The following is a 15,893-nucleotide window of genomic DNA, read 5'->3' as shown; positions in this document are numbered from 1 at the left end:
AGTGCGATCTCATCCAGAGAACACCTCCATATCCTCAATTGGTAAGTCTCATTCCAGTTACTTTTTAAACAGGAAAGATAATCCACCTCAAACTATAACATCTAACGCCGGACAGTGTGTATTGGCCACACCCTCTCTTCTGCAGGTAGTGAGGGCTCCAGGTGTCTTCAGCTCACTGCAAGTGCTCACCAACCCCAGCAGGTGTGCTACAGATCACTGTGAGACAATTTTTTCCCCACGTGGCTCCTCTGATGTTGAGCAAGGTATGAAGTTCGGGTAAAGCCCTTCCCGCATGCATCACACTGGTAGGGTTTCTCACTCGTGTGGATTTTTTTATGTTCAAGAAGGCTTCTCCTCCGAGTGAAACTTCTCTCACACTCATTGCACTGGTAAGTCTCAGGAGCTTCAACATCTTCCCCCTGGCCTGCCACCAGACTCTGACCTTCCCAGGCCTCTCCATGCAGAGGTTTTGGAGCAGTTTTATCACCATGGATCCGCTGATGTCTCAGGAGATGTGAGCTACGCCTAAAGGCTTTGCCACACAAGCTGCACTGGAATGGCTTCTCCCCAGTGTGAATTTTGTGATGTTCAAGGAGGCTGCAGCTTTGAGTGAAGGTTTTCCCACAGTCATCACCCTCATAGGGCTTTTCCCCAGTGTGGGTTCTCTGGTGCTTGATGAGGTTGGAGCTGTGACTGAAGACTTTGCCACATTCTTCACACTCATATGGCTTCTCACCAGTGTGAACTCTCTGATGAATGACAAGGGCAGAGCTCCCAATAAAGGTCTTCCCACAGTCTTCACATTCATAGGGCTTCTCTCCTGTGTGGATTCTCTTGTGCTTGGTCAAGCCTGAACTCTGAGCAAAGCTCTTCCCACATTCACAGCAAAAGTGCTGCCTGGTTCCTGTGGCACGCTTCTGTGCTGTCTGTAACTTGCCTTCCTGCTCACTGGCTTCTACACCTGTAGGAATCGGGACAGTGTCTTCACCCAGGAAGCACACTGTCTGCTCAGGCTTTTGGTCCCTGTATTCTTCAGCTCGAGGCAAGTCCCTGGTCTCAGGCTTCATTTCGAGCCCTCTGGCCTGTAAGGGTGAACACTCCAAAGATTCCTGAGATTCATGCTTGAAGAGTGGCATAGCTATTAAAATGCTTACTGGGGGAACGTCACAGCCTGAGGGGCGCCTTGGAATCCACGGTGGGGGAGAGACTGAGAGACACTACCCATTCCTCTCATGTTCTCCTAAGAGGCTCTCTCTGGATCAATGGTTATTGTCTCTTTTCAGGGAGACTCTGAAATCAGCCATTTGTCTATTCTTCACTTCGTCTTTGATTAGGTTATCTCATGCTTTTGTTTTTGTTTGTTTTCGAGACAGGGTCTATGTTTCTTGGCAGTTCTGAACTTGCTTTGTAGACAGAGCAGGCTGGTGTCAAACTCAGAGATCTGCAGCATCTGCCTAAGAGCTGGGATTAAGGCATGAACTGTTACTCCCAGCCTAACACATTATATTAACGTTTAAAAACAAGATTTTTTAAATTCAGTTTTTGATTCTACACATTTGTTTTAAAATGGTTCTGTTTCATCAACTTCCAATTCTATCATATTTTTCTTCCATTTTTTTTTTCATTTCCCTTTTTAGTTTGACTTTGTATTTAAGCATCACTTGAACTACATCTTATTCATCCAGATGTTTTATTAGCTGGTATGTAGTCTCTGTCTTTAATTCCAGAGTTCTTGAAGATTAAAACATTTATTTTTTTAATTTTTAATATTTTTATTACGTATTTTCCTCAATTACATTTCCAATGCTATCCCAAAAGTCCACCATACCCTCCCCCCCCCCCCCCGCACTTCCCTACCCACCCATTCCCATTTTTTTGGCCCTGGCGTTCCCCTGTACTGGGGCATATAGTTTGTGTGTCCAGTGGGCCTCTCTTTCCAGTGATGGCCGACTAGGCCATCTTTTGATACATATGCAGCTAGATTCAAGAGCTCCGGGGTACTGGTTAGTTCATAATGTTGTTCCACCTATAGGGTTGCAGATCCCTTTAGCTCCTTGGGTACTTTCTCTAGCTCCTCTATTGGAAGCCCTGTGATCCATCCAATAGCTGACTGTGAGCATCCACTTCTGTGTTTGCTAGGCCCCGGCATAGTCTCACAAGAGACAGCTATATCTGGGTCCTTTCACTAAATCTTGCTAGTGTATGCAATGGTGTCAGAATTTGGAAGCTGATTATGGGGTGGATCCCCGGATATGGCAGTCTCTAGATGGTCCATCCTTTCGTCACAGCTCCAAACTTTGCCTCTGTAACTCCTTCCATGGGTGTTTTGTTCCCAATTCTAAGAAGGGACACAGTGTCCACACTTTGGTCTTCATTCTTCTTGAGTTTCATGCGTTTAGCAAATTGTATCTTATATCTTGGGTATCCTAAGTTTTGGGCTAATATCCACTTATCAGTGAGTACATATCATGTGAGTTCCTTTGTGATTGTGCTACCTCACTCAGGATGATGCCCTCCAGGTCCATCCATTTGCCTAGGAATTTCATAAATTCATTCTTTTTAATAGCTGAGTAGTACTCCATTGTATAAATGTACCACATTTTCTGTATCCATTCCTCTGTTGAGGGGCATCTGGGTTCTTTCCAGCTTCTGGCTATTATAAATAAGGCTGCTATGAACATAATGGAGCATGTGTCCTTCTTACCGGTTGGGACATCTTCTGGATATATGCCCAGGAGAGGTATTGCTGGATCCTCCGGTAGTACTATGTCCAATTTTCTTTAAAATTTTTTAAAAAATATTTATTAATTTAATGTATGAGTTCACTGTAGCTATACAGATGGTTGTGAGCCTTCGTGTGGTTGTTGGGAATTGAATTTTGTAGGACCTCACTCACTCCAGCCTGCCCTGCTCACTCCTGTCAACCCCATTCACTCAGTCCCCCAAAGAGTTATCATAAGTACACTGTAGCTGTCTTCAGACTCACCAGAAAGAGGGCGTCACATCTCATTACAGGTGGTTGTGAGCCACCATGTGGTTGCTGGGATTTGAACTCAGGACCTTCGAAAGAGCAGACAGTGCTCTTACCCGATAAGCCATCTCGCCAGCCCAGATTTAGGAATTGGATTGGAGCCCATCTGGGCATTTGGTAAGATTCCATCTCTAGATAGTTTGTTTCTAAGTTAGCAGCACTGCAGTAAAACTGTTGTCTGCACAATTATTGGTCATTTAGCAGTTGTCCTCTAAGTGCTTATAAAAGCGGATGTCTGGCTTCTTCGGGCATTCATGCGGTATTTGGATTCTACTATTCTTGTTCCATCCCCAGCAGCACTTTTTGTTCAACTAATGTCACTGAGAGATAGATGAGTGGCAATACCTTTAAAACAATGCTTTTTATTTGGCGTGAATTGGAGTTTTCCCTGCATGTGTCTGCATGTTGGAGCTCCTGGAGCTGAAGTTACAGTTGTGAGCTGCCATGTGGGTGCTGGGATTGAACCCCGGTCCTCTGGAACACCAGCTAGTTGCTCTTAATTGCGGGGCCATCTCTCCAGCCCCATGATCAATATACTTATATCTAATCCTTAAGTACCTTCTATAACTTCCTATAAACGTTGAATGTCAGCAAATATTTCAACTATTGGAAATTGTATCTATAGTTATTGATTTTTTGTTTTGTTTTGAGACAGGGTTTCTCTGTGTAGCCCTGGCTGTCCTGGAACTCACTTTGTAGACCAGGCTGGCCTCGAACTCAGAAATCCCCCTGCCTCTGCCTCCCAAGTACTGGGATTAAAGGCACGTGCCACCACTGCCGGGCTGTTACTGATTTTTTAAAACTTCAATTCAGACATTTCGAATAGTAAGAGTTAGTTAGCTTCTTGGTATATTTCCATGTTTGGTCAACATTTTAACAGTAAATATTATGTGCAAGATGATGCAAGCACTTGATATCCGTTTTCAATTTTTTGTGCTTATTCATTTGCCTTATGAACATCCAGTATGTGGCCGCTTGCTGCCTGTTTATTCCAGGTAGCTCTTGAAAACAGGCTATTGCCTCAAATATTAAGACTTACTCAGGGAAGGAAACTGAAGGTACATCGCTACCAGGCTCTGACTTTGTCTAAGGCAAAGGGGTTGGAGAGATGGCTCAGCAGTTAAGAGCACCGACTGCTCTTCCAGAGGTCCTGAGTTCAATTCCCAGCAATCACATGGTGGCTCACAACCATCTGTAATGTGATCTGATGCCCTCTTTTGGTGTGTCTGAAGAAAGCAATGGTGTACTCACATACATAAAATAAATATTTAAAAAAAGAAAGACAAAAAAAGAAAACTGAATGTACACCGCTCCCAGACTCTGACTTTGTCTGAGAGAGTGTATCCTGTGTCTCTTACTGGCCAGCAGTTCAGTCACAAGTCATTTTCCAGTAAGGGTACAGTAAGAGGACTGACCTGCTCTTTCACAGCTACCAGATTTAAGGGAGTGTGCTCTGGATGTGATTGCCATCCAACTACTAAATTCCAAACACAATTTTAGTGGTAACAGTTTCTCCAGAAAGGCAATACCAGGTGAAATTTTAGTGTAAGGAAGGAAGGGTCCCATGTAGACTGTCAGGTAAGATTGTTAACGTCCTGTCCACTTACCTATGCTTTAAGCAGCAGGCATCTGACACAAAGGGTGCCGTACAGGCAGCCTGGGCAGCAAAGTATTGGTGTGAGAGCAGCTCAAAACCGAGCAGACGACAGGAAACACAGGAGCAGGGGAAGCTCTGCTGTAGGCTAAGTTTTTGACCAGTTCTGTTTTGGGAGCATAACTTGGGGACTTGGGATCAAAAGTTGGGAGTCAGTGGCTGGCTGTAACGGTTCTCCTTCATATGTTCCGACACAGCAATAACTGGGTGGACGTCTTGGCAACCATGCTTTCACTTTTTTTTTTTTAATCTATTTTGGCTTGCTCAACACACCTTTTCGTAGTTAAGGTTTTACGAAGGAGAGCTACCCTGAAGCAATGAGAACTTTGAACTATCCCTACTATTAAACTGATGCAACCGGTTCAAACTGTGGTGAGTACAAAGTCAAAGAGAGTAGGGCGGCTGGGCGTGGTGGCACTCATCTCAAGACCACGGAGCACAGTTAAAGGAGTAAGAGGGAAGTGGGGACCGCCTCTGCGCACAACTTGCATTTTAATAAAAGTTTTAATTCTTTTTTTGTTTTGTTTTTCCAAACAGGAAACACTTCAAAAGTACATGAATTTAAAAGACAGAACCAGGCACAGAGGAACACATGTATACACCAAGCATGCAGGAGGCTAAGCCAGGAGGGACATAGGACCAGACCAGGCAGAGCTGATCCTGGCTTAAGAAAATAAACTGGGGCTGGTGAGATGGCTCAGTGGGTAAGAGCACCCGACTGCTCTTCCGAAGGTCCAAAGTTCAAATCCCAGCAACCACATGGTGGCTCACAACCACCCATAATGAGATCTGACTCCCTGAAGACAGCTACAGTGTACTTACATGTAATAAATAAAAAGGTGCTTGCCTCTCAGCATCTAACACCCTAGCACTATTCTGACCTACCCGATCCAGCCATATGGTCTCAAATGAAATTACAACTCACAGATAGGCTTTCTGGATACTCAAGTAAAGACCAGATTGAGCCTGGCAGTGGTGACACATGCCTTTAATCCCATACTTGGGAGGCAGAGGCAGGCAAATTTCCCAGTTCGAGACCAGCCTGGTCTACAAAGTGAGTTCCAGGACAGCCAGGGCTATAAAGAGAAACCTTGTCTCGAAAAAACAAAGAGAGACCAGATTAACTCACAAATTACTTATCACTACTTTTTTTTTTTTTTTAAAGAAATTTCTTAATCCTTAAGAACCTAGAGTGAAACATGCTACAGTCTTAACTCTCTAACCATTTTGGGATCTTTGGAATGTAATTCTAAGTATTTAGTCAGTTTGTTTCTCTTGAATGCCTAGTTCTTTCTCAACTTCTTTGGGAGTCGAATGATCCTTACACAGGGGTCACCTGAGAACATCGGAAAACATATACCAGATGTAATAGTAGCAAATTTAGCATGAAGTAGCAAGAGAAATAGTTTTATGATGGGGTCACCACAGCATGAGGAACTGTATGAAAGGGCTGCAGCATTAGGTAGGGGGAGAACCACTGGCCTAGGATGAAGCTGCCTTTCTTATAGCCATGACTCAGGAAACTGGAAGGTTTATGTTGGCTTACAGCTCAAGGGTATATACAGCCCCTAAAAGCATGGAAAGCCGTGACAAGGACACCGGACAGCAGGTCACAGTATCTAACCAGGACAGGAAGAGAAGCCAGGCAAGGCATGGTGTTACTGATTTAAATCCCAAGAAACATGTAGATGTGTGGTGTCTGTCTAGTCTATATAGCTAGCTTATTGTTACAGAGTGCAATCCTGTCTCAAAGCGGGGGCCAAGCTATTCAACTTTAAGACCCGCCCCCAAAGACTCCTGTCCTCCAGCAGTGAGGCTCCACCTCATAGAGGTTTCACAACCCCACAAAACACGGGAGAGCACTGTGTATGTAACTGTTATGGCTACATCAAGTGCACTTGGGCCCTTGGCCATTTGCTCAGCTGTACTTGGAGAGTACATTTACAATTTTACTCAGCACCAAGTACATTTAACATCTATGAAACTAGAATCAAACAACTGAGGTTAGCCACGGAGCAATTACAGCTTTACCATTTACCTGGCGGCTTCCACAGTGATACGTGTACTATCTACTATGCCTCCAAAGTCTTGAAAATCCCCAAGAACAGACTTCAAAGTTATTTTTCTTTCACTACACTGTACTAATGAATAACTACAAAATACATATTTGTTTTAAGTCAGAGATCTTGACTGCTCCTTTGCTTACTTGTTAAGGTGTATATAGACGGCTCTTTCCGTTACTCTCCACCTTACAGATTGAGGCTCCCTGGGACTCCCCGTTTTCCCAGTGCTGCAACGACAGATGGGCCATCACTGTCGCCCAGTGTTTACATGGAAGCAACAAGTACTCACCTCACTGAGCCAACTCCTACCATGGGGATCTGTAAGTTCTTATTAAGCGCATGCTGTATAAATGAACAACATAACTGTAGGAGTCACACAGCTATAGCCCCGGCACTGAGGAGCAGAGAGGAATACTACTTTCCAAGTTCAAGACCAGCCAGGACTATATATAATTTACCCCCCCTCTCAAGAAAATATATCATCAGTTTTCATTTGCTCTGTTTTATGGAGGTACTGGAAATTCAACTCAGGGCCCTGCACACTAAGTAAGCATTCTACCACCTACCTTTTCCTTGGTGAAGGGGGTTTCTCACAGCCACCTGTCTCTGCCTCCAGAGTGCTGAGATTAGAAGCATGCACCACCAACACTACCACAGGACTCATATCCCAGAGCCTTTTTCTTTTCAGACAGACAGGGTCTCAAACTGCTGCTCTAGTGCTCAAAGGCCTTAGCTCTTCTTGACTTAGCCTGTCAAGTAGTTGAAATTATAGGTCTATGAGAGCACACATTCTTCCACCTCAAAAGATTATTATTTAAAGGATTGTCAATATAAAATGCCTTTATAAATTTGTTTAAAACAAATCACTTGAGGAAATTACCCAATCATCTTATAAGATATATTTCAGAAATGTATTTATTCTAATTTTTGGCTCACTTTTCTGGTAAGCATTAGTTTACAAAATACACAACAGAAGAAACTTGACAGTGTTTTTTACAACTCACTCATATTAGTGTTTTCCACACTATGTAAGGGCAGCCAGACCATTTACAGAATATAGATTTTGCTCTGGTATCCAATGAGCCATTCTCAAAAAAACAAATAATTTAAAAATGTTATCTGGCAAAATACAAACATCCCTGATTATTTCAGTTCAAGCTCAGGAAATTAAGTGTCTTTATTATTCCTAAACTACAAACTAATTTTTACACACTTAAATTGTGCTTATGTTCAACCTTCCAATACCAATATAACTAGTAAATATGAAAGGTCTTTTTTTCTATATATTATCTCCATTACTGTCCAGTGTGCAGTTCTTAGAAAGCCAGAAGGCCAAAAGTCATATACCTTAGACAAGACTTTTAAAATAAACCGTATCAGATTAATAGAATTACCTAAGACACAGAAACAAGATTCTACTTCATAACTAACAGATGCAGTCCACATGAATACAGTCATTAAAGAACTGACCATGGCTCTCTAGTCTTCTCCACATTCTTCTGAAATCTACAAATACAAAAACCACCTGGTTCTAGACATAAACGTCCCTATTTATAAAAATGTTTTATACTATGAAAACTACTTGGTTGTAGTTTGAATAGCAGTGAGGAGCCTTAGTTATGACCAGGGTGGGAGAAAAAAAAACACAACTTCTTGAAAAGGTAAAATAGCTTAAAGCATTTAATATCTAAACAAATCAGTCTGTTCATAGTAGTCACAAAATATGCTTCCTATAGAAACCAACATTATGTCTTAGGAAAGTGTAAATTGAAATTTACCTCAAAACATAAATTAACCTGCTTAAGAATCTGCAGCCATCAAAATTATGGTGAATTTTAAACAACTTCAGAATAAAATAACAATAAGTACTTTATACTGCTTTATATCTAAAAAAAAAAGTTTACAGCTTTTCATGAAAATAGTTTGAGACAACTCCTCTTGTTCTTTAAGAGCTGTTCAGCATCATGAGCAACATTTTTAAACCTTAGGTTGTATAGTTTCACACATTCAAATACTGTGGTCCCCCTTTTATGTGATTCAATCAAGTTAGGAAAAAAAAAAAGGCATGGTAGACAACTTAATACATTTCTACCAAGTTGGTAGTAGTACAAAAAATTTTAAGATTCTACAGAACTACACATCGTACCTAATATATCATTAAAAATAGAAGACAGTATTTTCTTCAGCAAATAAAACAGCACGCTGGTATGCTGTCAATGTACACCCTTTAATATGCACTGTCATAAATTATTTACAGCTCTACTTTAGTGAAGAGAACTAGAATTTAAATTTTCTGCAAAACTGGAAAAAAGCAATATAAAATCTGTGAAAGCCAGTGTTTTATATAAAAGCCAGTTTTTCTCTTCAAACACCAGATACTGGATTCAGTGACTACTTAGAGAAGTTACAGTAATTCTTGAGGATGTTTCAGTGCTGGAGGTAAGTTTATGGGTCTTGCTTCTTCATCAAGGAGTACTAGATCCTCAATCTCGTTACCTCTGTACTTCCTTTTACAGATCTTCACCACCACCTTCTTCTTGAGAAATAACTTAAGTGCTTCTCTCGATGCAACTGCTTTTGCATTTTCTTTGCTTTTTCCACAGCCAGTGCCCAAATACACCGACTTACACCTCAATTCACAGACAATACTTTCTTGAGAGCTCTTATTTTGAGGCAGATCTGCCAGTTCTTTCAGTGGGACAAAAAACACATCCAGTGTTGCTTTCAGAGCCTCAATAGCTGCGTTCAGCAGCTCTCCATGATTCACAGTGGGGCTGAAGCCACCAACTGCTACTAACTTCCAGGCCACCGTCTTATACAGTCTATTGAAGAAAGGCTGCTTCTGTTTTATGTCTTCGTTGGTTAACTTCCGATAAGCAAACTTAACAGAACTCTCACTGGCCTGGGAGGTGCTTTTCGAAGGCAACTGTGAAGTGCTACTCTGAGACCCACTCTTGGAAGCCAGCTGAGACACGCTTCCTAACGAAGTGCTGCTTTTGGACGCTAACAGTGATGCAGCTACCTGAGCCGTGCTTTTGGATGATGTCAGCAGTGATGGATTTGTGGAACTGCTCTTGGGGGTCAGTAAAGAGCTGCCTGATGAGGAGTTGTTTTTTGAAACTGATGATGAAATATTTGCCTCTGAACTAGTTTTAGATGCTAACCCACTTGAAGCTGTCTCTGAACTAGACTTACAAGACAGTAGCGGCAACTCTACTTCTGCACTTCCAGAGGAGCCCAACAAGGGCACCTCCATCTCTGAGCTGCTCTGAGAGGCTGAGCCTGAAGAACCTTCCAGAGCACCCTTTTTAGGTGATCCACTCTGCTGTCTGTTATCAGTGGACTGGGTCATATGACTATTCATACTAGACTTCAACAGGGAAGAAACAAGTGACGCTGAACCACGTTTATCTGGAGCTTCTGACTCCGAAGCCTTTCCAGACCCTGCGGTTACCTGAGAGGAATTGCTGCTGCTCTGGCTGCACACAGATCTGTCTCCTTCACTTGTGGAGCTATCCTGATGGGAGCCACTGGAGCTGCTCCGAGCTGAGGTCCCACCACTCTCGGACTTGGTGGACGACCCCCTGGACGGTGAACTGTTTTCTTGCTGAGCTGCTGAACGATCTGTTTTGGCAGATTTTTTCCCATGATCTCGCTCAACTGAAGAATTGTTTTTTCCTTCTACGGCTCGTTTTTTGGATGGTTCCTCTACCCCTTCTAGAAAGAAGAAAAACACAGGTATTTTACTAAGACTCCTACAGACATCACAATCAACAAAACATTCATTTAAAAAGCACAGAGAGTGGGGTGGCAGCAAAGTGCCTTTCATCCCAGCATTCAGGAAGCAAAGGCAGGCATGACCCCTGAGGTTGAGGTCAGCCTGGTCTATAGAGCAAGTTCCAGGATAGGCTGGGCTACACAGAGAAACCCTGTCAAAACAAAACAAAGCAAACAAAAGCACAAAAAAATTTTTTTTTCAGAACCAGTAGTTTCTTTTAAAATATGGAACAACTTCATTAATATGTTAAAACAGGATCAATTAATATGATTAGTTTCTAATATTAACAGCATCAGACATTGGACTTGAAAATCTAAAAGTTAATCAAATTCAGCACCAAAACAGACAGACAGACAGACACATACATACACACACACACACACACACACACACACACACACACACACACAGTGTAGCTTTAACATTTTAACTAGATTAATACAGCATACACATTCTGGATTGTTAAAAGAAATTAGTAATGTCAGCGATTCCTAATTTTATAAAGCATATTTTCTACACTCCTATGTATGTTCACATCTATGATCTGCTAACCATTGCTACTTGATATCCCTCTTTTCTTCACCTTGGCAACCAGTTCGTCTCGTGTGGTATGGATTGGAGCATCTGTCACTTTGATGCCTTCAGCCATACTAAGAATTTTATCCATAACTTTTTGAGGGTACCTGAAAAAGAAGCAAAAGTCGCTCTCAAGAAGTGGTTTGTTTTTGTTGTTGTTATGGTTCCCCCCCCCCCCCAAGTACTGGCAGCGTGAGGAATGCAGGAGCGCGAGGACTGCATTTCCTGGTCGTGATCAAAGTGTACGATCCGCGCGACAATCGGAGATGGCCCAAACGAATGCCCTAAGGGCTCGGGAGGCGGGTCTGTGCCAGGGAACCTTTAAACTCGGGGTCTCCCGGGCGGAGTACTGCCAGCTAAAAACCAACAACTCCATCTGCCGGGCACATACCACCCGGACGCCCGGCAACTGTGAGGTCGGGGGCTGCCCCGGACGCCCTTCCTGCCCTCCCTCCGAGGACCCACAGTGTCACACCGATTCCCGCGCTTCCCAAGCGGCCGTCCCCAGCGTCGCCGGTCCCCGCGAGAGCGCTCCCCGACCAGCGGCAGGGGGCGTGGAGCAAAGCCCGGAAGGCTGGCTGGAGAGCGACGCTCCCTCCACTCACCGGCACCCTAGGAAGACATGGTTCGCCCAGGCCATGGAGAAGGAGACGAGCTGCTGGAGCTGCCGAGTGCGGGCTCCGCTCTCCGCGTCCGCAGTCTCGTCGGTGGCGGGGACCAGGTCCCCGGCATTGCGAAGCAGAAACTCCCGGCGGTGGCGCCAGTGTTTGTCCGTCTCGCCCTCGCAGCGCAGCGTCTCCACCCAGGCGGCTACCCGCGGGTTTTGGCTCAGGTACTCGGACACCTCCTGCGCCATGTTGGGGACCCTGCGGGACGGGGAGAGCGCGAGCGCACGGAGCCCCGGGGGCGAAGCGGCCCTGTGTCAGCGCGGCCTGCACCGGCGGCCCTCCCGAGAACGCCCCTCCAGGAGCCCAAACCCCAAACAACAGAACAAGGCACCGACGAACCGCCCACTTCCGCCGGCCGCCGCCTCGCTCCCTTTTATAACCTCGCCGCCGCCGCTGCCGCCGCACGCACACAAGACCTTCCGGCGCGAGCGCGTCCTCCCAGGATGCTTTGCAGCGCCCAGCCGCCAGCGACTCGCTCGGCGGTCGCGCCCGGCGGAGGCGGGGCCGAGGCGACTTCAGCGGCCCGCGTCCCTCCCGGCCCTCGGCGCCTGGGGGCGGCCGCCGCGGCGTTCCGCGGGCGCTTTGTGACGCCGCACTCCGGGTCCACCCCCGGGGCGCCGGGGTGGGGGGCGGTGGGACACAGCGGGCGGAGCGCGGAGACCTGGCGACGTCCGAGTCACCGCCCCGCCCCTCCTGCGCGTTCCGCCCTCGGACGCCCGCGGTCGCACGCCGCCAAAATAAACAAAAGCTGGCTTCCGCGCCTGCGCCCTGCTGCGAGAGCCGCTGAACCCATGGGCCCGAGGCTCGGAAGGTCTCCGGGCGTTTGGGGACCTGCGGATACCTTGTGGGATGGGGACAATAAAAGTACCGAGCACGGGTGTAACATAAACGACGAGCACAAGCGGCTCCTCCGGTTGGGTCTAGCCGGCTCTTTGAAACCAGGCCTTTGCGCTTGCGCCCCACGATCTGGCTGGGTTTCCGCGGTTTCTTAGGTTCCTGGTTCAACCCGGGCAATACCCGCTTCCTCTCCCTTAACGCTTTTGGTCCCCGATATAAACGACCCCGTGCCAACTGGTTTTAACTGTTAACTCCGATTGGACCAAAGTGGAAATGTATCTGCTTATCTTGTCCTCCTGGCCTCCTCCCTCAAGAGCAACTGCTTCTGCATTTGTTTTGTTTTGTTTTTATGAGTTCGATGGTTTTTGCTTGCATGTATGTCTGTGCTACATGTGCGGGCCTGATGCCCTCGGAAGCAAGAGGGCAATGGCTTTCCTGGAGTTGAGGTGACCCAGGATTTTGAGCGCCCTGTGGGTGCTGGGAATTGAACCCAGGTCTTCTCGAAGATCTGCTCGTACTGCTGAGCCATCTCTCCAACCCATGGATTTTTTTTTTTCTGGCGTGTTTATTAACATTTCCAAATCCAGGTATGTGTCAATAAATCAAAGCATCAGTGTAATAATATGAGATGGTGATAAATTATGTAATTGAATTTTCCCTCAATAGATGCTTGCATTTTGTTGTTAAAATGCTTAAATCAGAATAATCACGCAAAAATTCAGTCATTTGGTTACTAAACTTGACAGCCATGGGCCTGTGCCCCAACACTGTTCAGCTCCAATACGGCAATTAGAAGGGACACATTAGTAGTGGAAAGCAGGAAAAGGCTTTCAAAGAGGCCACACTGACAAGGAGAGACAAAGCAACCTTTTAATTCCAGCACTCTGAATCAGAGGCAGGGGGATCTCTGTGAGTTGAGGCCAGTCTTATCTACAGAGATAGTTGCAGGACTACGCAAAGAACCCCTTTCTCGAACTCTCCCCTTTCTAGCAGAGAGAGAGAGCGAGACAGACAGAGACTCACTGGCATCCATCCCATCTCAAACGAGTCTTTTGGAGCTCTGAAATGAGATTCACGTTTAAATAAAAGGCCAAGGACATGGACATTTAAGATAGGAGCCATCAAATAGTGGCTTGCCCATCAACCAGCTGCCTGCTCACTGGTGTCCGGATCTGAGGCTGCTGGGACAAGGTGGCTTAACCGTGTTTAGAACGCGAACTCTTTCTCTGGAAGACAAAGTCTCCGTGAGCTGGGACCTTTTACTTCTAAGATGTTTGGGGGAATTCTTATTTCTCCGGGGTCCATTGTCTCAATGGTCTAATGAGAGAGTGAGAAGCAAGAGTCTCTTCTAAAATAACCAAGTCAGCCCAGCTTTGTTTGAGGCCAGCCTGGGTAACAAAATGAACAAGAACAGCCAGGGCTGCACAGAGAAAGCCTGTCTCAAAAAAACAAACACCAACTCTAAATTTTTTTTTTAATCAGGCCAGTTATAATTTTAGATAACACCAAATAAGCAAAATGGTGTTTTGTTTTTGTTTTGTTTTGTTTTTTAATTTATATACATGCTGAAGCAATAAGAACCAGATACTTCATGAAAACAATATTGCCTTCCTTGCCGTACCAGAAGAAACTACAATAGGTCCCCCAAAAAAAGCCACTTTTTTTGAAGTTTGAAGCTTCAATTTTGCTATCCCATTCCTTTTATTCCTGAAATCTAAAGACTATAGAAACATTTGGCAAGGGGTTTAGAAGAAAATATGATTTCATAGCTGATGACATTGGTAAATTGTTACTTGTGACAGGGTTTCTCTGTGTATCAGAGCCCTGCCTGTCCTGACTTTGCTTTGTAGACCAGGCCTGCTTCTGCCTCTCCGAGTGCTGGAATTACAGGCATGTGCCACCATGTCCAGTGGCATTGGTAAAAATTTTATTTTTTTTAATTAGGTATTTTCTTCATTTACATTTCAAATGCTATCCCAAAAGTCCCCCATACCCTCCCTGCCTACTCCCCTAACCACCAACTCCCACTTCTTGGCCCTGGCATTCTCCTGTACTGGGGCATATAAAGTTTGCAAGATCCAAGGAGCCTCTCTTCCCAATGATGGCCGACCAGGCCATCTTCGGATACATATGCAGCTAGAGACACGAGCTCTGGGGTTACTGGTTCATATTGTTGTTCCACCTATAGGGTTGCAGATCCCTTTAGCTCCTTGGGTACTTTCTCTAGCTCTTCCATTGGGGGCCCTGTGTTCCATCCAATAGCTGACTGTGAGCATCCACTTCTGTGTTTGCCAGGCACCGGCATAGCCTCACAAGAGACAACTATATCAGGGTCCTTTCAGCAAAATCTTGCTGGTGTATGCAATGGTGTCAGCATTTGGAGGCTGATTATGGGATGGATCCCCAGGTGTGGCAGTCTCTAGATGGTCCATCCTTTCGTCTCAGCTCCAAACTTTGTCTCTGTAACTCCTTCCCTGGGTGTTTTGTTCCAATTCTAAGAAGGGGCACAGTGTCCACACTTTGGTCATCGTTCTTCTTGAGTTTCATGTGTTTTGCAAATTGTATCTTGTATCTTGGGTATTCTAAGTTCTGGGCTAATATCCACTTATCAGTGAGTACATATCATGTGAGTTCTTTTGTGGTTGGGTTACCTCACTCAGGATGATGCCCTCCAGGTCCATCCATTTGCCTAGGAATTTCATAAATTCATTCTTTTTAATAGCTGAGTAGTACTCCATTCTGTAAATGTACCACATTTTCTGTACCCATTCCTCTGTTGAGGGACATCTGGTTCTTTCCAGCTTCTGGCTATTATAAATAAGGCTGCTATGAACATAGTGGAGCATGTGTTCTTATTACCAGTGGAACATCTTCTGGATATATGCCCAGGAGAGGTATTGCGGGATCCTCCGGTAGTACTATGTCCAATTTTCTGAGGAACCGCCAGACTGATTTCCAGAGTGGTTGGTAAAATTTTAAAACAAGATATTTTTTTTCTCTTGCTGTCCCGTGTCTTCCTCCTGACTAGCTTCAAGATCATGGCAGAAAATCAATTAGTACATTTCTTTTCCTTTACCTCTGCCTTTCTCTCTCTCTCTCTCTCTCTCTCTCTCTCTCTCTCTCTCTCCCTCCTCTCCTCTCTCTCTCCTTCCTCTCCCTCACTCCCTCCCAGTTTTCTTTCTTTCTTTCTTTCTTTCTTTCTTTCTTTCTTTCTTTCTTTCTTTCTTTCTTTCCTTCTCTCTCTCTCTCTCTTTCTTCCTTTCTCTCTCTTTTTTTTAAAGATTTA

At 44.9% G+C, this 15,893-nt stretch overlaps 1 protein-coding gene and 1 pseudogene across 1 annotated transcript; both read right to left on the bottom strand.

Moving 5' to 3' along the window:
* Positions 1-206: 206 nt before the first annotated feature.
* Positions 207-1,136, bottom strand: LOC110300819 (zinc finger protein with KRAB and SCAN domains 3 pseudogene; annotated as a pseudogene).
* Positions 1,137-6,519: 5,383 nt separating this feature from the next.
* On the bottom strand, positions 6,520-12,399 carry Cdkn2aip (CDKN2A interacting protein). The gene is made up of 3 exons (XM_029480887.2): positions 11,708-12,399; positions 11,079-11,209; positions 6,520-10,465 (listed from the first exon to the last, which is right to left on the bottom strand). Exons 1-3 carry the CDS (start codon positions 11,956-11,958, stop codon positions 9,153-9,155), a joined length of 1,695 nt encoding a protein of 564 aa, XP_029336747.1. The 5' UTR covers positions 11,959-12,399; the 3' UTR covers positions 6,520-9,152.
* Between the last annotated feature and the right edge of the window lie 3,494 nt (positions 12,400-15,893).

Source organism: Mus caroli, unplaced genomic scaffold (genome assembly GCF_978045245.1).
Source record: "Mus caroli unplaced genomic scaffold, Mus_caroli_1 scaffold_10, whole genome shotgun sequence".
Taxonomy (NCBI): Eukaryota; Metazoa; Chordata; class Mammalia; order Rodentia; family Muridae; genus Mus; species Mus caroli.
Note: the sequence above shows the minus strand (reverse complement) of the source record. Positions and strands in the feature narration are given on the sequence as shown.